Raw genomic sequence first — 25,480 nt, forward strand, 5'->3', positions numbered from 1 at the left:
CAGTGTTGGCTTTATCTCATGAATTATAATATCTTGCTAAGAAGTGCGCTGTTTTATTTCCACATTGCAGCTGCAGCAAACAGAAAATGTTCTGAGCTGCTGGGAAAAGGAAAATTTGACAGGTGTGAACTGATAAAAATCAGCATCTTAAGCGCTGAGGAAGTATTTGGGTCACATAGCAATTAAAAAGTGTACACAATCATTTCTCACCATACATAAACATATTTGCAATGAACATTTTTAATTAAACTTGAAACTTCTTGGTCTTTCCGGCCATCTTGCCAAAAGTGACACTCATTTTTGATTAAATCAGTACAATTGCCATATGTTAGCTCACAGTGACCTGCCTCTTCCCTTTCCACAGTAGAACTTCACTGAGCCAGGGTCCATTTAGAGATGCTGTGCAGAAGTTAGAAAAAAACATGCTGAAGTGTTTCCCAAGGGTTGCATTTGTAAAGTTTCTGGAAAGAACAGTATACAGTGCAATAGCAGAGAACTTGCCCCAAGCCCCCTCCCCTGAGTGACACGGCTGGGACCGGGGTGAGGGAAGTGGAACGGGCTGCTCCTTGCCCCCCGCTAATCACCTGGGCCACTCTGGGCCTGTGGGGCCTCCAAAAGTGCCCCCCCCCACAGCTCCTGCCTCCATGACCCTGGGGGGAGGGGGAGGCCCTGCCCCTGATCGCCCCACGAGACCCTCAGCCCCTTATTCAACCCCTCGCACCCCAGCCCAGCACCCTTAACATGCCACTCAGAGCAGCGTGTTGGAGCCAGACACGCTGATGCACTGAGCCGCCGAAGCGCGCAGCCCCGCCCGCCCCGAGCGCTGCTTTACCGCTTTCTATCCGAATGTGCGTTATATCGGGGTAGAGGTGTATTTGGAATCTGTCATTGCAATCCCAGTAAGGCAGTCCAAATATTCGTTGTTCAGTTTTCAGAGTAGCAGCCGTGTTAGGCTGTATTCGCAAAAAAGAAAAGGAGTCCTAGTGGCACCTTAGAGACTAACCAATTTATTTGAGGATAAGCTTTCGTGAGCTACAGCTCACTTCATCAGATGCATAAAGCCCAGGGGCTCAGGGCTGGGGCAGAGGGTTGGGGTGCGGGGGTGAGGGCTGCAGGGTGGGGCCAGGGACGAGGGGTTCAGGGTGCAGGAGGGGGCTTAAGGCTGCGGCAGAGGGTTGGGATGCGGGGTGTGGGGGTGTGAGGGCTCTGGCTGGGGGTGCAGGCTCTGGGTTGGGGCCGGAGATGAGGCGTTTGGGGTTGCAGGCAGGCTGCCCCAGGACTGGGGCCAGAGGAGTCCCCCCAGCCCTCTCCCTGCCAGCAGCAGCTAGCTCTGGGGAAGGGACCTCTCTCTCCCACCTGCTGGCAGGCAACATGGAGCTCCAGGGGAAGGGGCCCTCTCTCCCCTCCAGCAGCAGGGAGCTCCAGAGCCGGGGGAGAGGCCCACAGCAGCCCTGCAAGCCCCAACTTGCTCCCTTCCCGAGTTCCCGCCCACCCCCTACCTCTCTCCTCTCCAGGTCCCCGCTGCATGGCCCTTTAGAACTGCTGCACAGCTATTTATAGCCTGCTGCACGGCCGTGCGGCCATGCAGCTTAGAGGGAACTTAGTGAGCTGCACTTAGGGTCCATGGGAGCTGCCGCTGGCTCACAGGCCTTTCAGTGCAGAACAGAGCCTTATTGCCTACTACCAAATTGAAAAGATAGCAGCGTCCTGCATGTGAAGACAATGGCATCCTGCAGGTGACAGTCTATTATTATTTCATTTTCATATCTGTTTAAACTACAACTAGTGTTAGGTTAATTCTGAAGCGTTGTCATCTGCAGTATTCAGATGACATTATTTTTCTTACAGTGGCCTTAAATTTCCAGACACCTGGACTACAGATGGAACTGCAAAATGGAAAATTTATGGACAACGGTGGTTGTGGCTATCTTCTAAAACCAGAATTCATGAGAGATTCTGCTACACAGTTTAATCCATATAATGTAACAGGAAACCATAATCCAATAACTCTTTCAATAAGGGTAAGAGTGGTTTATTGACAATCTCATTTATAATTTATGGAAATATCTCTTGTTGAATTAGCTGAACTATATTAACTGCCTCTCATAAGTATTTATTACTGGTACCTTTTCTTTTTCTTCAAAAGCTCATTGTGCCTTAAGCTGGTTGGATAACTTAGAACTATAAAGTGCCTTGATATCATTGTGCCAACATAGTATATTCGATATTGCTTGTATGGTTTCTTAGTTTCATTTCACATCATTTTGCTTAAAGACACTCCCTTCCCTTGATGTTTGAGGAAACAAGTAACTTGTACAAAATGGTGTCTAAAAATATAAATATGGCTTGTACTGAGGTAGATATCTAATTATCTTATGAGATGTATGAGCTGCAACAGGGTAAAACTATGCTTCCATCTTTCGTATACAGTGCTGTTGTTAGACACTAAGGATATAAAAAAAGATTTGCACAGAACTCAACTGAAATTTGGGTGGGTATCATTACTTGCATGACCCTCATAACCTTCCACTCTCTCTACACAGGGTTTCCCTCTCTGCCCCCTTCCCCAACCCTTCTCGTCCCATCACGTTGCATTTTGTTCTAATCATTGCATGGGGGCAGGGGAGGGCAATGGACTGCCTCACATTTTTTAGGGGCACAGAGTGGCCACTCCCTCAAGCAGAGTTTTATGGCAGCTGTCCAGTGTGGGACAGTCCACTACTATGTCCTTTCCGATATACGAGGGGCCCATACCAAATATGAGGAGCCCTATAATCCTTAGTGCACAGTTACTTGGGAAACCCCTGAAGTTTTCTTACTGGCTGATTGCAGGAAAACCTCATCATCTTTTGGCATATTTTATACAGTAAAGATAATGAGGTTTTTCTGCAGTCAGCTCAGTTGTGTGGTACCTGACAGCACGGTGTATTCCTAATCTTTATACCCTATGATGAATGCTTTTTGTCCCAACCCCAAAATCCAGATGACTTTCTATGGCTTGGGTGGGGTAAAACTGGCTTATACTAGGTGCCACATCTGACGATCATGGTGGTAGAATTGGGAAGTGATCACCCTGGCACCTCCTGGAGAACTGAGAGAAGATAGGCAGACCAGCAACCCCTCTGAAGACACAAAATGGAAAGCCAAGTGGCAGGCCTAAACCTTAGGAGTGAAATGGAGAATTTTGCTAGGCTGTTCAGATTCTCTGGAGTAACCTGAAGGGTTTGGTCCGCTGCCAACCGCTACAAATAGACAATATGCGGCCAACATTGTCTACATTTATATTAAGGAGTCTGGGTCTTCCTTCAACTATAATTTATAAACTTATACTGAGCTAAAAACTGGTGAAGTAAAAGAGCAAACGTGGTTAATCTCAGTTACATGATCGTCCGTGTTATATCTGGTAAAGGAAAACGTGTACGGTCACAATGGGAGCAGGATCAAGCTCTATAAGCTCTAATTTGTCATTTTTCTTCATTAAATATTAGGCATAGCATATATACTATGATATAATTAATTTGGTAAAAGACAGAATTGTAAAAATTTGGATGGCATCCTCTGTGCTTTACTGTCATACAAACCCTGGTTTAGTTTTAAAAAGCCCTTACAATGGATCTTATTTAAAAAAAAAAAATTCTCCTTTTCATCTCCAAAAAGAAAAGTTCCAAATTCTCTATCATTAGAAAACTAGTTTCACAATGAAATGTTATTGCTGATCATACTGTATACCACTTATTTAAATGCTATTTAATTAGCATAGAATTAATGTATAATTATTGTTTCATTGCTGTCAGTGAAATAAATTGCAGGAATAAGACATTAATTAAATAGGGATTGTATAAGGATTACACAATGTGTGTGCCTTATTCAGCACATCATACTACCCTAATAGTGAGCACACGGATTACATGATGGACGTGATTTAATGTTTTCAAGCTCTCATGCATATACATCAATTACATTATTCATTATTTATATAGAGCTGTAAGAGATGAGGAGAAAACCCAGCTTCTGGTTTAGGGGTTAATTAGGATTAGTAACAAAAATGAAGTGATTGTGTACAGAAGAGAGAGAGAGTGTGCGAGCAGAATTTTAGGTTAACAGAGTTGAAGAATGTGCAGGCTAGGTAGCGGGAAGGCCAAGGCAGCAATGACATTTCAGGGACTGATGGAATGGAGGCCTCAGAACATAAGAGTAATGATGTTAAAGGGAGGGGGATCAGGCAACATGGAAGGACAGGAGAGATGGTGGTTAGAGAAAGAAAATTCAGAGACAAGCGTCAAAGAGAAAACAGTTCACAATAAAGAAGAGAATGAATTAATTACCAGGCTCATGAATGGGGGAAACTAGTTTGCTGTTTGTACAGGACACAAGCAAGGGGAAGGCAAAACAACTAAAGAAACGATGTCCCCTTTAAGAAGGTGTTTCTCAAGTGTTTCATTAGCCAAGAGTGAAGCTGAACGTTGGTTAATTTGAACAGGTGGATCTTTACTAAACCCTGCTCATTGCTCTGTCCATGTGGCTGAGTTCCTTCCGCCCTAACTCCCTGCATTCCCTGTTTTCCTGGTGTCCCTTCCATAACTTGCCTTGTAGGGAACATGGATCCTCTAATGCCAGTTCAGCTGATCATGGTACATGAGGGAAGGAGCAGTCTTAACAAAGTTCATAAGGGCTTTACCTTAGGGCCCTGGTTCAGAGCTCCTGAACTTAGAATAATCAAATGAAGTTGGTCAGGCTAGTCCTCTGGAGCTGGAAAGTAGGGTGACCACCTTTGTTGGATGGAAATAAGGGACAACAACATGAACGATAATGCCTCTTTATTTTAAGGGACATTTTAGGGACACCATTTTCTGTAGCATATCATGTATTTTTCTCTCAAGTGTACATTTCTACTCCCCTCAAGTCTACAGTGAAATTATCAGAAGCTTCAAGCTAATGTTTAAAATGGTGCTTATTATTAAGGCTTCAATTAAGTCATGGGTATTTTTAGTACAAGTCATGTATAGGTCATGGCCAATAAACAAAAATTCACAGTCCATGACCTGTCCATGATTTGTACTATAAATACTCTTGACTAAATTTTAGCTTGGGCAAGGACTAGTGGCACCAGCTGCTGGGGGCTACCGAGGCCAGTGGCAAGATTACAATCACCATCAACAAGATTAGGCTTGAAATTAGAGAAAGGTTTCTAACCACCAGAGGAGTGAAGTTCTGGAACAGCCTTACAAGAGGAGTAGTGGGGGTAAAAAACCCTAAGTTGTTTCAAGACTGAACTGGATAAGTTTATGGATGGGATGTTATGATGAGGTTGCCTACAATAGTATATGGCTCATCTGTGACTGCTATTAGCAAATATCTCCAGTGGCTGGATATGAGATGCTAGATGGGGAGGGTTCTGAATTTCTACAGCGAAGTCTTTCCCAGGTGTCTGGCTGGTGGGTCTCACCCATATGCTCAAGGTCTGATTGCCACATTTGTGGTTGGGAAGGATGGTTCCCCCAGGTCAGACAGGCAGAGGCCCTGGGATTCTTTTTTCCGTCCTCTGAACAGGGCCGGCTCCAGGCACCAGCGTTCCAAGCAGGTTATGGGGCGGCAATCTGCAAGGGGCGGCAGTCCGTGTGCCATTAGGGTGTTTCCGCGGTGGCAGCCTCTCTCTTCAGCCATCCGTGGCGCTAAATCGGCGGCGGCGGCAATTCGGCGCGCTGCTTGGGGTGGCAACAATGGTAGAGCCGGCCCTGCCTCTGAAGCATGGAGCATGAGTCATTTTCTGATTTGAACTAGAATAAATGGTGGATTCTCTGTAACTTGAAGTCTTTAAATCATGATTTGAGGACTCCAACAACTCAGCCAGAGGTTATGGGTCTATTACAGGGGTTGGTGAGTGAGATTCTGTGGCCTGTGATATGCAGGAGTTCAGACTTGATGATCGTGATGGTCACTTCTGGCTTTAAAGTCTATGAGTCTATAATGAACAGTAGGGACCTGGTGTCTCAAAGCAGACAAAACACACAGAGGTTACTAACACTTCATTGCAGAGGCGAAGGAACTGAAGTGGTTAGGGGCTACTCTCCCTTAGAGGCCGATGTCACTAGGGGACACTTGTGCAGCCCCAATGGACACATCCTGGGTAGTGGTTCCATGAATTTGATGACAGGAAGTGGGAAACCCACAAGAGGGAATTCACATGGGCCTTCCTTCGTTAATTAAACAGCAACTTTCTGTAGCTAGTGATTGAATAAAATCTCCTTAAAGTGGTCATACTCTGGTAAAAACCAAGAGACAGAAGCATGTTCTTTTCCAAAATTATTATTTAGCTGCAAAGGTTTTAAGATAATTAAACTGAGAATCACATTAGCCGGAGATAGAATTACGTTTGAAGCACGGTAGTCTCAATTACATTTCAGTTGGTATATACTCTTTGGAAAAGTTTCTTATGTAGCTTCAACTTTATATGCTAGACTGCACTGAGCAATTGTTGAATGTACAGTTTAATGTGAAAATTGCTATAATAAATTACATTTTCAAGCCCAAGTGAGGTCTTATGTATCGTTTTCATTTATGCAGCTTATTAGTGGTTATCAGTTACCACCTAGTAACCTCTCCAGGACCAATAAAGCTGATCCTTTAGTCCAGATAGAAATTCATGGTGTGCCAGAAGATCAAGTAAAACAACAGACTTGTGTCATAAAAAGCAATGGTAAGTAGAACATAGTCTTTTCACTGTACATGATTTCAATACTGTTTCACACAGAATAACTTAATATCAGATAGAAGGTGTTTCTCCAGTAATTTACTCCATAGCAAAAAGCTGTGCTGCATAGACTAATAGCAAAAGTGGGCACTAGGTGTAAAGACTGATCAACAAAAACAACTGCATAACAAGCTGTGTTCCAACAAGATTAGTCTGAAGACAGTAAACTAAAGCTGAAGAATTTGAAACTAGATTTTTTTCATTTTTTTAAAAAAAACGTTCTTCGTTACCGGCATGCTTGTATGAAAAATGATGGATTGTCCGTCGTAGAGACTGAAAGCATTTGTTTACATATACAACAGGTAAAACATGGGCAGCTTCCCTTGCCCTCTCTCACCATTGTGCCTCAACCTGACCTGACATGGAGGGACCACCTCAACCCATGAGAGTAGTTCCTCAATGCAGGCAGGCACTGAATCAAGGTAAGCAGCACTGGTACAGGACTGCATTAGATGACCAAGCTGGCAATTCAGACTCTATATTCAGAGGCCAGTGCCTATCAATTCCTTGGTGCATATCACAGCAACGCTTGGGAGCTCAATAGGGGTCGGATCAGCAAGGAGTGTCACCACAAAACCCAGTGTCAGTGTGCTGCAGACATCATTTGGCAAAGCTTATGCAACCTTGTCTTGGTGCAGAAATGGTCCTTGTTGATCAGCACAAGGCAGGTGCCATCAAGGGAGACCTGAAAACCAGGGTTTGTTCGTTTACTACAGGTCCTTTGTTAGAAGCAGCATCCATTCTTCATGCACCATAACACTGGGATGTTAAAGCACATTAATATGTGATGTTGGTGCAGAACGTTCTAACAAAGCTGGACCTTATCTACTCTTCTTAATCTATTGTGGTATGTTCTGTGTTGAATATCAGTGAAGAACTTTTTTCTGGGAGCCACTGATTCTTTCAACTTTAGAGTGAAGTGAGTAGCTTCAATGCATTGTTGTTTTAAGAGGTAATCAGAATGGCTCCTTAAAACCTTGAACCACGCAAGACAAAGTTTTAGTATGGTAATCTTTTGACACAGATGTTCCCCATAGAATTAGATTGCTGAAACTCAGAAGGCTTTAAGCCAGGTAAAGATCAATGCCTCAATGTCTCATGGGTAAAGCAGCATGCTACTGCTTATAGGATATCCCCCCTTTCAGCATACAAATCAACACTCTGAAGGCATGTGGCTCTTCAGAGTAGGAACCCAGTCAAATTATCTCTTCAGAGAAGCTGAATTACAGGACATGATTTTACCATTTTTTACCCTTCAGCCAGTACACTTCTTTCTCTTCTCTTTCCCTCCCTTTCTCCCCACTCCTGTGAAAAATCTTTCTGGCTCATTACAGAGAGGTAGCAAGGACAGCCTCTGACATTTCTGGTTTGTTTTTCCATCAACCTTAGTTGATTTCTCTTTCATACCAACCATCTCTTTCAACTGAGAAGACAAAGTGAGCAAACCTGTGTCAAAGGATAAGGAAAGGAAAGACCAAAAGTCCACCTTCACCATCTGTGGTGAAATATCAGATCAGATTCAGGTCACCTTGGCAGGATCACCCTGGTTTTCTTGGGACAATTCATCAATTGGTGTAGATCAGCGCAACTCCATTGACCATCTTCCATCCTGGCCTGTCTCTATAGCATGTCTGTGTTTGTGCGCATGTGTTCTGATGCAGATGAAAATGTTTGAAGGATTAAGTGGGGGAGCCAAAATGAATCCACAGGAGACCCAGGACATATATGAATTAGTGTTTCCTTCTTATTACCCCTAGCACTTCAGTTTTTCAGACACCTTGCCTCCTCTTCCACTGTTGTGTATGATACCAAAGAAAATAAGTCAAGATCAGTGATAGTCATGCTCATTGCTCTGGCCTGGCTCAGTAGACCATGGTATCATGATAAGCGGAGACTATTCAGAGAGTGAAAAATTCTTTTTTCTTTCATAAAAGATATTCTGTCACAAAGACAATTTCTTTATCTAAGCCTCGGTCAGCTTGAGCAGAATATCATGTTAAGGAAGCATGGAATTTCCCAGGTGGTCAAGAAAGTCCTTCTCTCCTCCATTAAGAAAAGAACCTTCATCACATACTACGCGGTATTGGTGGTCTTTACTGATTAGTGGATGGATAAAGGCATTTATGTGAAAGAATCATCAGTCCATTCCATCCTTAACTTAGGAGGGTTTCAGTAAGAGCCATTCCCTTAACTGCTTGAGGGTCCAAGTGCCATTTTGGGGGAAATAATTTCTCATTTTCTTCAAGCATTCTCCTACCTGTGTCATTGCAGGTCCTCTCCCTTGGTGTCTCAGTCTAAAGGTTCTCTGTGGTCCCTTTCTTTTGAACCTCTGCATTTCATTTCCCTTTACCTCTTTTTTTTTAGAAGGCAGCTTTCTTAGTAACCATATATAAGAATGGTGGGGTAAATGACCACTTTAATTTCTGTTTCTCCCTATAAACAAGGCGGTCCTCATTCTATGCTCCTGTTTATCTCCTTTCTACCTTAGTTTATCTTGCATCTGCCTCAATCCCAAAGCAGTAAAAGAGGCATGCTGGCACAATCTTGAGATTTCCAGGTCTATAACAAATTTTATTTGACCACAACCTCTGCATCAGTCATAATCCCTTTTTGTTCTCTTCAAAAAGAGTTGCTCAGTCTTGTGGTTTGAATTACTCAGTGTGTAGGTAATGCATGACAAATGTTTATAAAGTGCCTAGTTCTGTCATGTTTAAAGCTCACTCCACTTGTAGAGAGGGGCTTATCTATGCTGACTGAAGAGTGCAAAAAATGAGAACTACTTTTTGGTCATCTTTATTCCTGAATCCACATAAAAGTTCTGAGCCTGCACGAGTGCAGTCAGTAGGAGTTTTGTTACTGAGTTAAACGGGCACAGAGTCAGGCACAAAAGGAGGTGCTGCACTGTCCTCACTTGTAGAAAGCATAGCTCATAAATTAATTACCAGGAAAGAAGTTCTCATTATTTTTCAATCCATTGATGTGTTTGTTCAGAATGCTGTTTGTATTACAATTGTTTTTTCTCTCTCTCTCTCTGCACCCCCACCCCAGCTTTGTGCCCTAGGTGGAATGAAACTTTTACTTTTAATGTTCAAGTTCCAGAACTGGCATTAGTACGCTTCGTTGTGGAAGATCAGATATCACTAGCTGCGAATGAGTTCCTGGGCCAATACACTTTACCACTGCTGTGCATGAATAAAGGTAGTACTTCCTCCAAAAGCAAACTACATACCACCGAGTAAAAATCTACAAAAGCATAAGCTTTTACTATTAGCCTGTTGTTCTCTTTAGGTTTATTACACACCATAAACTTTGTAATAGGTGCAACAGATGCAGAGTGGCCTTCATCACATTTTTGGGTCATTGTTAGCTATGATGATTAGATTCTATGTGACTGCCAACCTGCAGTCCTGAAGGAAATATTACTTATTGGTGCTGTATTTATTGCAGTATTACTCCACTCACATTGTAAACAGAATCCACTCAGAGAGTGTTATAGCTCCAGCTGTTAGGAAGCAAGAGGGTGAAAAAAACAGTCAGTCAAGACCAGTATAAAGGCACCAGATTGCCCATGTTTTATTCAGTCCAGAACCTGAAAAAACAAAAGAGAGGTAGGCAATAAAGATAAAGAATCAAGTGAGCTCTTTCTGCAATTTTTTGACAATGCACAAAGATGGAAATAAAATGGGGGAAATAAAAAAAGCGTAATAACTGATAATTTCCCCTTGTTTTACTAGTACCTCTCCTTGATTCCTATCCGATGAATAGAATTCAAATGAATAGCTGATGTAGACGCCACTATGCCAGGAGGAGGGTGGCTTACTCTAAACTGGCTGCTTACTGTATTTGATTTTCAAAATAACTTCTGACAAGCACACAGAACCAACTTGTACTGGTGAATGAAGGTGTATAGATTCACCTACTGCCCTTCGCTTCCCTACAGATGTCATCCTCCAGTGTCTCAATACTCTCTTGAAGATGCAGTAATCCCTCTTGTTAAATGATCTTTGAGGAACATAGGAAGGAGCTATAGGGCCTTTGAGAACCCAGCTTAATACAGTCTCATAGCCGAACAGATATAATTGTTTACGGGATTTAAACTTTCCGTGGCTATAAAAACCTCACAGAGAACTTCTAGTTGCCAGAAATCCTTCTACTGGAACAGATAAAATGTCAGCATAGCTTTAAACATCAAGAACATAGAGTCATTTTCTTGGTAGCAGACAGAGTTCAGGGCAAAAGTAGGCAATTCAATATGCTCATTAACTTTATTTGTTCACATGTGGAGCCTGCCCAGTTCCATAACATCTGGGAAAAAATCAACATAAACAGAAAAGTGAACAAAACAGAAAAGACCGTGCTTTACATCACCATTAAACTTGGCCAAAACAATAAGCCTTGCAGTTCTCTCTGAAGGATAAGCTTGAGCTTTGAGAGTAAGTTCTGAAGTTAGGGACAATTCATATCTCAAGATTATCAGGTGATCTCAGCCCTCTTTTTGGAAAAGAGAGAAAGAGGTAAAAGTGCTTTAGTTACTCAAGAACCGAGGATCCATTTTCAAAAGTGACTTAGGCACTTCTGAGTCTAAGGGCTAGTCTACACTACTGAACTACTTTGGCACAGCTGCACCTATGCAGCTGTGCTGTTGTAGTGCGTCTGGTGAAGACACGCTATGCCAATGGGAGAGTGCTTTCCTGTCGGCATAATTATTCCACCTCTCCCATAGACATAGCATGGTGTGGATACCGCTTTAAGTCAATGTATCTTGCATCATTCAGAGTGTGGGGCTTTTCACACCCCTGAGCAACATAAGTTACATTGACATAAGCAGCAGTGTAGACAAGCCCTAAATCATAGGACTTTTGAAATTGTGACTTAGGCACTCTTAAAAATGTTACTTGGACTGTGTAAGGCTGAAAAACACTGAGCTGGCAGCGGGCTACTTGTTGCTTTTATATCAGTCCTAACAGCTCTCCTCTCCTCCCCCCACTTTCTTCCTCCTGGGTAGTAAGTTATAAAGATGTTTATTGATTCTTTTCATGGGCTGGGAAAAAAGGAGATATGAGCAAAACAGACATTGTTATTACAGAATACTTACCATTCTACTAGCTAAATCTGCACACCTATTTCTTTGTCTCTCTCTCTCTTCTGTTTGAATGTACATATTATTCTGTGAAACTGCAAGAAACCAGTTCTAAATTTGCTTTGTGTATAGAAAATGCAGTCAAATAAACATTGGAGCTTAGACAGGGTTGTCAAACATCATTCTTTGTAGAAATTTCCAGATTGCCCAAAAGCCCAAGGGTTTAAGTGGCCAGGGAAGGTAGGAAACCTTCTTCTGCCTCCCACCTCTCTTTTGTTAGCTCACTACCATTGCAGCACAGTTTCTTTTACAAGAACATTGTCACTCTTCCTTCACCGGTTAATCAACAGGAGGTGTCCTAAACGCAATATGTGCAGCATAGACTTCTGGATACCAAGAGTATCCTTTCTAAATCCTTGCCAGTCCTGTAGCAGAAGTCTGCAGGATAGTGTAAATCACAACTTATGTATCAGTGGAGGCTTTGACGCTATACTAACATTATCTGTGTTTATCACCACTGAATGCCAGGAGAATTAAAATGCTAGAAATGTTAGAGAACTACTGTAGTAATGGGTGTTCCTCTATGGATCATTTTGGTTTACTTTAATTAAAGGGTTTATTTAGATAACTATAAATTATGCTTCATTTGTACAGTAAATACGGCCACTTCTGTTTCATCACTTAACCCACCATCAATTCTACTTTTGTATTCAATAAATTAATTTACTGTTATTACATTTACAGGTTATCGTCATGTTCCTCTGTTTTCCAAACTTGGTGACAGACTTGATCCTGCATCACTCTTTGTGTATATTTGGTACTATTAATGATGACATTAGCAGTACTCCTGAACTGGCATATTCCTCAATAAAGCAACCATCATGCAGCTTGCAAACAACAGTTTAGTGTGTGGCCTGATTTTCAGAGGTGCTGAGCACCTGCAATTTCCACTGAAATCAGTGGAAATGTTTGTGTGGCTAAATGCTATTTAACATGTATAAAGGCTGTAGAATTGGGCCCTGAAGTAATTTAGAAGAAATCATACATGGTTGACTTTTGCAGTATGTTTTCTTGAATCCAGTCAATATTTTAAGACATGGTTATTTGCAACTAATAGCAAAATAGTAATGAATTATTAAATAATAAGGAAGTAGCATTTTGATATTTATGGTCTAAGACTTCCAAAGGCACCAAAATTATGGGCAAAATTGAATGGGCTTTTTCATTTGTATTGAGAAACTTTTTCCTACTGTATATTAATCTGTTCAAGAAAAAAGAAAAACAGGAAACATACATGCCCATACACACAATTATAACATAATTTACCCTTTAAATCCATAATGAGTCAATTTCTGATTGAGCTGTAGCTCATCAATGCCCATTGTAAAAATGATAAAAGTTCAAGAGTGGTAACCTGGACAATATTCAATTTTGCTGATACCAGGATCTCAAAACACTAACCGCCTGCCAGATACTGCTGTCTGCACCTTCCCTGTCAGCATAGCCCTTGCCCTCCCAACAAGAGACAGTGTTCTCCCACCTTTCTTATAAATTGCTATTGTGCAATGAGCTCCACGTGCACACAGGGATCTACATGTACAGAATTCATTGCAGGTTTCGGGTCCAAGCTTCAATAACTTACCAAGCTGTATTATGATGGCACATTTCTTACTTAAGATACTTAGATCAATGCTTATCTTTATAGTTTGATTTTATTTTTATTGTCATTTTAAATGTTATTTGTATTAATATATCCCCTATGCACAAAATGTGTCTCTCTCGAATATGGAAAATTATACTCTCCTGTACATACCACAGGCAAAGATGTGAAAATGTTACAGGAAATAACACTACTGGAAAACTGCCAACATTTATTTACATTAAAAGCAAACTAAAGAAAACTGAGAAGAATCTGAAATCAATACTGAACTTTAGGGTCAGGTAATTTGATAACTAAAAGCTGGATATGATGTGTCTTCTGCATTTTTTGAGAGGGAAGTCACTTGCGCCTTTATCTTAGAATACCTATAATCTAAAATTTTGGCCTTGTCGATCCTTGTACTGTTTATATTTGTATCATAGACAATATCTTTTTCATAGGGTAAAAATTTTATGGTTTTCTTCAGCACTGAGTAGGCATGTTCATGTTTTTACTCAAGCAGGTTCTCAGTCCTCACTGAGAAGTTTAATTTCCCCGGGCAACATAGTGGCTCTGTTCCAAGAGCTGACATAACCAATCTGTTTGCAGCCGAGAAGAATGCAGGTTTGTTGGATTCATGATATTCTTAAATGACACTCACACCGCAACTTCAACAGGTTTATATATCATAAGCTGCTTAAGCCTGATTTGTGTGTCTTAAAACTATTGTGCTTTGGGTGGAAAGAAGGAATCCCCTACAGCTCTGGGCATTATTCCCACTGCCAGCCACTTTTTCAACTTGCAGGATAAATCTTGTTATCATATTAATGTTTACCTTGGATCACATCATGAATCAGTACTTTTTCTTTTTACTACCCTGTGACCCTGATTCTGGGAAGACATATGTAAGTGCCTAACTTTACGCACATGGGGCTCATGTGTGCAACTGATGTTAATGGAATTCAGTGAGTCTAATGGGAAGTAAAAAGCATGCTTACGTGTTTCACTGGATTTGGGCAAAAGCACCTTCAAGGACTGAGTTCATGAACCAGTCCCACTGAACTCAATGGGATACTCACGTGCAGGAAGTTAAGCATATGTATAAGGCTTTACAGGACTGGAGCCTGTGTATGTATTGTCTAGTTCCCAAATGCAGCATGAACATGCAATGGGGTAACACTAATGAATAAGGTTTCAGAGTAACAGCCATGTTAGTCTGTATTCGCAAAAAGAAAAGGAGTACTTGTGGCACCTTAGAGACTAACCAATTTATTTGAGCATAAGCTTTCGTATCCGATGAAGTGAGCTGTAGCTCACAAAAGCTTATGCTCAAATAAATTGGTTAGTCTCTAAGGTGCCACAAGTACTCCTTTTCTTTTTTACTAATGAACAAAGATTTCTTATAATATGATTTTACTTAATTTAACCTTTCAGCAGAGTAACTATTTATTGTATGTCCCCTTTACTTACTGTGTGATGGTTCTAATACATTGGTCATTTACATGGGATTTTTGGAAATGTTTAAAAGTCTATGGGGATCGTTGGATATAAATATTTTTCAAACTCTAATTTATAACATTTATCTATCATCAGATATTTTGCCAGAATTTATTTATTTCCAAATATTTTCTGAGAATAAACCCAGTGAGATGAAACATCTTTCCCCAGGTCTGAAAGTTACAAAGTCACATGTTACATCAGCAAGTTAAAACTTAAAAATATAAGGTATACACTAAAACTAAAGGACAGTATAGTTTTAAATTCTTTTAAATGTTCAGATTTTAAATTCTGCACATATAGTTACACTTTAAATGTGAAATGAGCAAGAAGTTTTAAATACAAACTGGCTGTCATTCTACTATGATCTCTCAGGTGAACGTGCTATCATACTAACTGGGCCATATTTAAAACTGATATAACTACACAGATATCAAGTAGAGTGAATTCAGCCCAATAAGCTCATTATTGGTCTGATCCAAAGCCCACTAAAGTCAGTGGGAGATTACCATTGACTTAAATGGGCTTTGGCTAAGGCTCCAGCATCACAGGTTTAGGGATACATAAAACACATCTAGCTGTATACAAATATAACAGTGATCAGCAGGAACAAAAATCTTGCTTGTTGCCATAAGAAATGTTATCCAAGATAATTGAAATTGCATGCTGCAAGCCTTTTTACACCCAGGCTAATGGGAACTTATTGCAGGTAAAGGTAGTAATTCTGTGAAGATAGCTAAATGGTAATGGATCATGAAAAAGAGAGAATTTCCGTGTGATTAGTAGTTCAATGTATATATGGTTAGCGGTTTACTGCATGTTATATTCTCAAAGGCAAATATTTCGGCTAATGTGCCAAAATGGCCCATGAGAAAAGGGAAAGAGAAATAATGAATGAATATTTCAGTTATCTAAGGCAATGTTCAAATTATACTGTTCCCCAATGGGTACCACTTTTCTTCATTTAATGGGACACTGTTCAGTTGAATGTTGATAGCTCCCACAAATGTTCCTTTGCTTTTCACAATAAGCTGTAACACACGTCCTTGGAGCTCGGTGACTGCGTCATATACTACCTGCAATCATATATGGGAAAGCAGATAAAGTATAAGAAAACTGAATATTTTTGATACCAAAAGCACTTATTTTTTTTTGTGTCACTTATACCTAAAGATTACTACTAATGCTTAAAGTAACTGACAAACTGCCAGCAAGAGTCTCAAGTTCCAAGCCATGACCCATGCTCAAGTCAATGGAATTACACCAAGAACAAATTTAGCCTTATGTATTCAAAATAAAAAAAGCTTCTGCTGGCTTAGGCTAGTAAAGTTTAAAGACTGAGCATTTGCAAGGAAGTTTAAAACCAGTGTTTTAACTCCACCATGAATTCAACTAGTAAAATTAATAACTATGCAAATTACTAAGTATTAGGTACATTTAGAATGCCCTCTAGCTTTTAAAAGGTTTGTTCTTCATATGTTGCTCAGTTTGACATCAGAACACGGGGTTCCCCTATTTAATAGCTGGTTCATTAATCTCCTATCTCTGTTCACCGTTGAAATATTTTATCTTACCATATATACAGTTTACCATTCCACTACCTCCAGTGTCACCGTTCTTTCACACCACATAGCAAAATATCCAGCAGTTCTGAATAGGAGACCAGTGAAGAAAGGATTGTTTGGGAGGTGACTGGAGAGAAAACTCCATTGTAAGGTGGAGGGAGATAAAACAGGAGAGTTAGGAAAGTAGGAAGGAGTTCTTTCTATTTTGAGCAGGGAAGGTGAGGTGGGATTAAGAGCTCAAGATGAATGTATTAGTTCTCAGAGTGATAAAAGTTAGTGGGGATGACATGGCTAAAACACCATCCATTTTGAAAATTTAGGTTCAGTAAGGCTATGTGGATTGTGGATGGTGTGGATTGCACTCTCAGCAAATTTGCGGACGATACTAAACTGGGAGGAGTGGTAGATACGCTGGAGGGGAGGGATAGGATACAGAAGGACCTAGACAAATTGGAGGATTGGGCCAAAAGAAATCTGATGAGGTTCAATAAGGATAAGTGCAGGGTCCTGCACTTAGGACGGAAGAATCCAATGCACCGCTATAGACTAGGGACCGAATGGCTAGGCAGCAGTTCTGCGGAAAAGGACCTAGGGGTGACAGTGGACGAGAAGCTAGATATGAGTCAGCAGTGTGCCCTTGTTGCCAAGAAGGCCAATGGCATTTTGGGATGTATAAGTAGGGGCATAGCGAGCAGATCGAGGGACGTGATCGTCCCCCTCTATTCGACATTGGTGAGGCCTCATCTGGAGTACTGTGTCCAGTTTTGGGCCCCACACTACAAGAAGGATGTGGATAAATTGGAGAGAGTCCAGCGAAGGGCAACAAAAATGATTAGGGGTCTAGAACACATGACTTATGAGGACAGGCTGAGGGAGCTGGGATTGTTTAGCCTGCAGAAGAGAAGAATGAGGGGGGATTTGATAGCTGCTTTCAACTACCTGAAAGGGGGTTCCAAAGAGGATGGCTCTAGACTGTTCTCAATGGTAGCAGATGACAGAACGAGGAGTAATGGCCTCAAGTTGCAGTGGGGGAGGTTTAGATTGGATATTAGGAAAAACTTTTTCACTAAGAGGGTGGTGAAACACTGGAATGCGTTGCCTAGGGAGGTGGTGGAATCTCCTTCCTTGGAAGTTTTTAAGGTCAGGCTTGACAAAGCCCTGGCTGGGATGATTTAACTGGGAATTGGTCCTGCTTCGAGCAGGGGGTTGGACTAGATGACCTTCAGGGGTCCCTTCCAACCCTGATATTCTATGATTCTATGTGTATCTGTGTGATGCTTTTTACCTATATCATCTCATTTTAAAAAAGATGATCCTGGAAGTCCTGGTGCAGACTATAATACATACTGCACTCTCAAAAGGCTAATTTATAGCACTGGGGTGTTGCAAGTCTTCTGTTATGTATGCACTTATATAGCACCTTTTTTCTGTACCATCACAGAAATATAGGGGCCAGAAGGGACTTTGAGAGGTCATCAAGTCCAGCCTCCTGTGCTGAGACAGGACCCAATAAACCTTGACCCTCCCTTACAGGAGCTTGTCCAACTTGTTCTTAAAAACCTCCAGTGACAGGGATTCCACAGCCTCCCTCGGTAACCTGTTCCAGTGCTTCACTGCACTTATAGTTAGAAAGTTTTCCTAATATCTAACCTAAATCTCACTTGCTGCTGATTAAGACCATCACTTCTTGTCCTACCTTCAGTGGTCATTTTTGTTGCTTTCCACTGAAATCTCTCCAGTTTATTCATATAGTTTCTAAAGAGTGGTGCCCGCAAACACAGTGGACACAGTACTCCAGATGAGGCCTCACCAGTGCCGAGTAGGGCAGGAGAATTACCACCCACGTCTTACATATGACACTCCTGTTAATACACCTCAGAATGAAAGCTTTTCTCGCAACTGCTTCACATTGTTGACTCATATTCAAATTATGATCCACTATAAACCCCAAATCTTTTTCAGCAGTACCAGCACCTATCCATATTGTAATTTTGCATTTGATACTTCCTTCCTAAGAGTAGTACTTTGCATTTGTCTTTATTGAATGTCCTCTTGTTGATTTCAGATCAAATCTCCAATTTGTCAAGGTTGTTTTGAATTCTAATCCTTTCCTCCAAAGTGCCTTCCTGTCTTGGTGTCATCTGTAAATTGTATAAGCCTACTCTTCACCTCATTATCCAAGTCATTAATGGAAATACTGAATCGTACTGGCCCCAGGACTAACGCCTGCGGAACCCCAATACAGACACCTTCCCAGTTTGTCAGTGAACCATTGATTACTACTCCTGCGTATGGTCTTGCAATCAGTTATACAACCACTTTATAGTAATTTCATGTAGGCTACATTTCTCTAGTTTGCTTATGAGACTGTAATGTGGGACTATTAAAAAAAAGCCTTATCATCATGTGTGCTGCTTTGTCCCTCTCCACTAGGCTGGTTACCTCATCACAGGAGGAAATTAAGTTGGTTTGTCATGATTTGTTCATGACAAACCATGTTGGCTACTACTTATAACCCTATTATCTTCTAGGTACTTATGAACTGAGTGCTTAATAATTTGTTCCAGTATCTTTCCAGATATCAAAGTTAGGCTGACTGGTCTATAATTAATTTCCCAGTTCCTTTTTGTTCTCTTTTTTAAGATGGGTACTATGTTTGCCCTTCTCCAGTCCTCTGGGACCTCAATTGTTCTCTTTGAATTCTCTTAAGATAATTGCTAGTGGTTCCACGATTGATCCAGCTTGTTCCTTATATATCCTGGAATGAAATTCATCAGGTCCTGCCACCTTGAATACACTTAATTTATCTAAATATTCTTTAACCTGTTCTTTCCCTATTTTGGCTTGTGTTCCTTCCTCCTTGAGTACCTGATCTACCATTAATAAAGACAGAAGCAAAGTGGGCACCATAGCCTTCTTGATGTTAACAGTTATTAGGTCTCCTTCCCCACTAAGTTAGAGGACCTACACTTTCCTTCGTCTTTCTCTTGATCCTAAGGTATTTAAAGAACATCTGCATATTGCCGGTTATGTCCCTGGCTTGGTGTAACTCATTTTGTGCCTTAGCCTTTCTGATTTTATCTATACATGCTTGGGACTTTCTCTTAATGTGTACTCCTCCTTAGCAACTCGTCCATGTTTCTACTTTTTGTAGGATTCCTTTTAGAATTTCAGGTAATTAAAGGGTGCCTGATGGAACATATTGGCCTCTTGCTATACTTTCTGTCTTTCTTTTGAGTCGGGATATTTTTCAGTCGTGACTTTAATATTCTCTACTTGAAAAACTGCCAGCTCTCCTGACCGCCTTTTTCCATTAGATTTTCTTCCCACGGCATCTTACCTTTCAGTTCTCTGAATTTGTTAATGTCTGTTTTTTTTTAAAATACATCCTCAGTCTTCCCTTTCCTTAGAGTCATGAAATTTATCATTTCATGATCATTAAAGAACTGGATGCATTTTATAAATTATTATTAACAACAGAAGTATCACATGGACACAAGGCTAGACCTACTACATTCAGTTTTTGACACCATATTCTGAAAAAGAAATGAGAGAATTCAGAAGACTGCAACAAAAAATATTTTAACAAGTTTAGGAAATACAGGTGAGGTCCATTGTGGAGTGATTAAGAGAAGGCTTATTCCATATACAAAAATCCCTTAGGGGTAACATACATGTGAAAGGATTATATAAAGACAACAAGAATTAGTTATAATTACCACTGAGAGAGGAATGGACTAGTAGGAATGGAGTTAAGTTGTGGCAAAGAAAGTTTAAGGTAAATATTTATAAAGCAGTTTGTTTGTCTCAGGGTTAGATCACGGCAGTGAGAAACAGAATTCCTTATTCTGGGGGGTTTATTCCTGACTCTGTTGGTTACTTGCTATGTAGTTTTAGTCAAGTCAGGACCAAATTTTCAAACCACAATGAACTGGAACTAGAACTGGGCAAAATTTTTTGACTGAAACTTTTTTTTTTTCTGAAAATTTATTTCAGATTTGGATTTACCAAAACATTGAGCAAATTCATGTAGATTTTAAATAACTGTTTTGGTTGAATTAAAAAAACAAAAGAAAAAATCTCACAAATGTTAAAACAAACAACTTTCAAATAATCAGATTGAAATCTTTTGGTTTTTTGAGCTAGAGGGGGAGTTAAGCACCACTCACAAAATCTTAGAAGGAGGACCCCCCTTCCCAAGTGGTTAGAACCCACAGCTGGAAATGAAGGACAAGAGTCACAAAAGTAAAGGTAGGGTGGTGATATCCCCCTTATACTGCATATCTCAGTGGTTTGGCCACTCACTTGGCATATGGGATACCTGGTTTAAATCCAGACTCTGGAACAGGGACTTGAACCTAGGTCTCCCTCCTTGAAAGTGAATGGCCTGGCTACTTGGCTAAAGAGTCATTCTCACTGTTTTATACTGGCTCATAACTAGGAGTATTTTATGTAAAGCAGTTCAATGGGAGAGATTGAAACCCACCTCCCTCCAAAATTAGGCTATAGTTTTGGGTTTAGAGCACTTACATGGGACGAGGAGAATTGCTGGCTTCAAGTTCCTGCTCCAGAGTAGGGATTTAAACTGGGTATATTTCACATGACAAATGAGTGCCCAAACCACGAGGACATTGGGTATAAAGAGGAAAGCACCACCCTTCCTCTGTTTTTGTGAATCTAGCCCTTCATTTCCTTTGCCTTCATTAAAAAATACCCAAAATGAAATTGAAATGTTTCTGATTTTTTTGATTAGCTGAAAATTCTGAAAAAAATTCCGTTTTTGGTTTGTCCTGAAATTAATTTTATTTTATTTTTACAGAACTGCCAACTGATGGAAAAATCAGTTCTTTGCCCAATTTTAATTGTCACACATTAGTGTCCTCCTCATCACAATGTGTTGGGCCTGTTAGCATAGTAATTAGGGGGAAACTGCTGGAACTTTAGATACTGTATGCTGTCAGTCCAAGACACCTGTTTATTATGTTAGTAAAAATTGGGACCTCTTGCCCTAAGTTGACTTTGTGTTTTTACTTGCCTCTCAGACAGAGGTGGCACCTAATTAATTAATTAATTATAGTAATAACGATATGGAATTCGACGGACTGGTAATCATTACCTGTAAAACATGGTTGGTTCCCGATTAATAATTATTTTGTTCATCATAATATAAGAGCACATATAAGAGCACAGACACTAAAATTACTAGGATTATTTTAATATTTTAAAATGGTATTGATGATGAGCCAAAATAACTGTTAACACTATGCTGATGACATATTCTGAAGCAACTCTAAAGAGAAACTTTGCTTAAAAACATGGAACAGGAAAAAACAACAGAAATAACATGTCAGCCACCATCAAGGAAACAAGCAAGTATGTTAGAAATTAACTGCCTTAATTTTTAAAATAAAATTAGAGTGCTGATTATTTCCAGAAAGCACTATACTCTCTTTTATAGTTCTCATTTTTTGAGTTCACTTGTTCAAGAAGCCCTTTTCACTAAAAATAAAATGAAGTTTCCAGAACATGTAATTGTTGCACATCATACATAATAAACAGCTATCACTGGTGAAAACACGAGCATTGTTAGAAAGTATACACTGTTTGCATACTGTGCAATAAAGAGTTTCTGAAAAATATTACAGCCAACTTGTGAAATTGATCCATGCTCTTCACAGCTGGTAAAAGCCAGTGAAGAATGGTTATACTCCTATACTGGAAATAGTCAATGCCTTCTTCAGTAGAACACACCTATCAAACTCCTTTAAAAATACGTTTTCACCCAATACCCCAAAAGCCAGTACTTGGCCTTGAAGATCCCTCCAAGTGCTGTCTTATCCCCAACCTCCCAATCCTGGGCAAAATAACTGAAAACGTAATTATCAGCAAGCTCTGGCAACATATGTACCATCCCCTATCCTGGATGCCACAAAATCAGTGTTCAGACCATGACACAAAACAGAGAATGCTCTAGTGGTATTAAAGGATGGCCTTCTTATGGCCCTAGACACAGGAAAGATCTCCATGCTTATATTGCTGGACCTTCTGTAGCCTTTGACACAGTGGACCACAAGATACTACTAACATGCCGACATGACATAGCAGGAATAGACAGCCTAGCTCCAGTTCATCTCCAGCAGAAGTTACAGGGTTGTAATGAGTAACTCTGTTCCTCCTCTCCAAAGATCCTCACCTGCAAAGTCCTGCAGGGATTCATAGCATCCTCTCTTCTCTACAAAGATCTACATGAGACCACTGGGAGAGACAGTGAGATGCCATAGGTTTAGATGCCAACCGTATGCTGATGATACTCAAGTATGTGTCTCTTTCTCAATTGATGCAACAACCAACACTACTAACATGTCAAAATGCCAACATGAAATTAGCTCTAGAAAGGAAAGTAAACTGGCTCAAGACAAACCTAGGCTAGATTAAAGTAATGCTGACTGGAAGGGAGAAATGCTTTGAAGAACTGTCACAGACATTTATCTCTACCTTCTACTGAAGGCATACAGACCCCATTTATCAAAATGGTATGAAGCCTCAGGGGCCTGTTTAACTTCTCACTAAGTCTGAATGCATCAGTATCTAAAAATGCCTTTTTTTCATCTCCAGCTTGCTAGGAAACTGCATCCCTTTCACATAGAGGAGAGGCTCTTCCTGTGATGATTTGGGGAATCTGGCTATTTATAGCTTATGCTTTTTGACTAATATTGGGGATTCTCTATGCATATCTATGTCAGACTGCAAACTCCATTTTGAATGTGGGACTTGTCGGTCTTCTCTGTTGCCTTTTTACCTCCATGTTGGACTCAAAGTCCAAATGGTGGAGACTCTGGGCTAACAATGGAGGTGTATTGAATTTTGGTGATCACCCATTCAAATGGAAAACTCTTGGACAAAGAGATGGCTAACATGAAGGTAAACAAGTTTTTCAAGGCTTATCTTCACGGGGGAGGTAACTAAACAATGAATCACCTGGTGAGGGACTTTATTCACCTGATGAGGCTGTTCAGGGGGGTCACCTGACAAAGGAGACTCAGGGTTATAAGAGCAATGGTCTTTCCCTGGCCATTTGAGAATGAGAGAGAAAAGAAGATGAGACCAGAGGCTGAAGCAGAAAGCTGGCTGGAGCAGGGAGAGGAGACTCCATGTTCCAGAGTAGAAGCCTAAAGCAGGGGGGAAGGATCCTAGACTCCATAAATGACTCTGAGCTAAATACAGAGAATAATGAAGAGTAATGAGGAAACTGAAGTAGGGAATGCATACAGATGTTCTATTGTTTTTTTTCCCAGAGCTGTACATTTCTTGGGCTATCAATAGTAAAGAGTAACTGTGTACAAAACCTTTTGCAAAGCCTGTGTCTCTGTGTCCATGGAGAGATAAATGGTAATCCAGAATGGCCACATGGTTGGAGCTCAGGGAAAGGAGGTGCTTAAACAACTGTGGTATCTTGGGGGATCAGCGATGGTGCTGGGGCCTGGGCCAACTAGAACATAAGGTCCCACTTCCATGAAAGGGTAACAGAGTCTGTGCCCAGAAAGTATGCCAGAGAGGCCAGAGCCTACCCAGACAAAAAGAAGCTTAAAAGCACACAGATCCACCATGTGGAATCCAAACACAGCAGCCTAGAGAGCGTCCACGAGAGGGAGCTTGACCAGGGCTACGACAAGAAGATACACAGACTCCAGCTGGCAAAGAAGGCAGTTGCCTGTGCTCTCCCTAGCTTAGGCTGCCATGAGTACATCAAGCCCAAACTCAAGTCCCTTCACTTAAACCCAGTCAGTTTCTGATACCAGTTTAAGGCCTGAGTCCTAAATTTCAAAGCTATTAATGGGGCAAGCCCGCGCTACATGAAAAGACCAAATCTTTATATATGATCCACTGGGACAGTTGCATTCCTCTCGGACAATACAGATCCCAAAGCCCATGAGAAAGCACGTGAGAGCTGGGGACAAAGTATTCTCTGTGGAGGGATCTGCCTATGGAACAAACGTCTAGATGAAATGAGAGGAATCCAACATTTGACCGTTCTTTAGAAAAACCTTCCTGTTCATAAAAGTTTTCCCATCAGAATGACAGTGTCAACACTGAAACCCACTTCTACCCCTAAACCAACCAAAAAATAATCCCTCCCCCAAACCCTACCCCAAGCAGAGCTTTGATCCCAAACAAGGAGAAATGCCAGAAACTCCATGAAGTCTACCAGGGACTTTGCTATTGATTTTCTTTGGAAGGCACTCCGATAATATGGTAATTGGCAGCCGTATAAACCCCTAAGATAGACAGATATTATATAAGGATTTATTTAAAACTGTCTAATCTTCTTCTCAGTGGTACTTCCAAAAGATTTCATAACAGTTCAAGACAAAAAACCACCAAATAAAACCCCCCCCAAAACTAATCAACCAACCAAACCAAACCCAACCATCTAAAAAACCCACACAATAGAGAGATGGTAACTTTCCTTTGAAAACTGCCTGTATAAATTCTGCTCTTGGGATACACAAATCCTTAGGAGTTCTCTACATGACCATGTAGTTTGCAGCAAACTGGGGTGTGCATATCTCCCAAACTAGCCTGCCATAGACCCTGTGGACCCTGCTGACTGACAGTTAGTTAGTGACCTTTGATCTAGGCCTGTCTCAAAGAGGACTAGATCAAAGTTCACTAACAAACTGTTAATACGTGTCAGCAGCATCCCCAAGGACAGTTAGTCTGCCACAGGCTACTGCAGGGCAGATTCACACCCCACCTTGCCACAAACTAAATGTTTGTGTAGACAAGGCCCTACAGTGAGAGCCTGGAAAGTTCTTGTTAGCAGTGTTGAAATGTGCATTCGGTACAGTAACTGAGATATTTTAATAGGATCCTCATGTAATAAACACAATACAAAGGCAACCCAGTACAAGTTGCAAATGTAGAATAAGTGTGGGATTGGGCCCAAA

The 25,480-nt window shown here is 40.8% G+C and overlaps 2 protein-coding genes across 2 annotated transcripts in view; one reads left to right on the top strand and one right to left on the bottom strand.

Moving 5' to 3' along the window:
- Window positions 1-12,658, top strand: part of PLCZ1 (phospholipase C zeta 1) — a 119,151-nt gene extending 106,493 nt beyond the window's left edge. Inside the window, exons 9-12 of the mRNA XM_077830789.1 lie at window positions 1,849-2,021; window positions 6,565-6,697; window positions 9,800-9,949; window positions 12,576-12,658. Coding sequence (XP_077686915.1) covers window positions 1,849-2,021; window positions 6,565-6,697; window positions 9,800-9,949; window positions 12,576-12,658 — 539 coding nt within the window. The remainder of the gene's footprint in view (window positions 1-1,848; window positions 2,022-6,564; window positions 6,698-9,799; window positions 9,950-12,575) is intronic.
- Window positions 12,659-15,890: 3,232 nt separating this feature from the next.
- The window catches only part of PIK3C2G (phosphatidylinositol-4-phosphate 3-kinase catalytic subunit type 2 gamma), a 289,894-nt gene continuing 280,304 nt past the window's right edge, over window positions 15,891-25,480 (bottom strand). Inside the window, exon 33 of the mRNA XM_077831041.1 lies at window positions 15,891-16,043. Within this exon, the coding sequence (XP_077687167.1) occupies window positions 15,891-16,043 (153 nt within the window). The remainder of the gene's footprint in view (window positions 16,044-25,480) is intronic.

The sequence above is a fragment of the Eretmochelys imbricata genome, chromosome 1 (assembly GCF_965152235.1).
Source record: "Eretmochelys imbricata isolate rEreImb1 chromosome 1, rEreImb1.hap1, whole genome shotgun sequence".
Lineage (NCBI taxonomy): Eukaryota > Metazoa > Chordata > Testudines > Cheloniidae > Eretmochelys > Eretmochelys imbricata.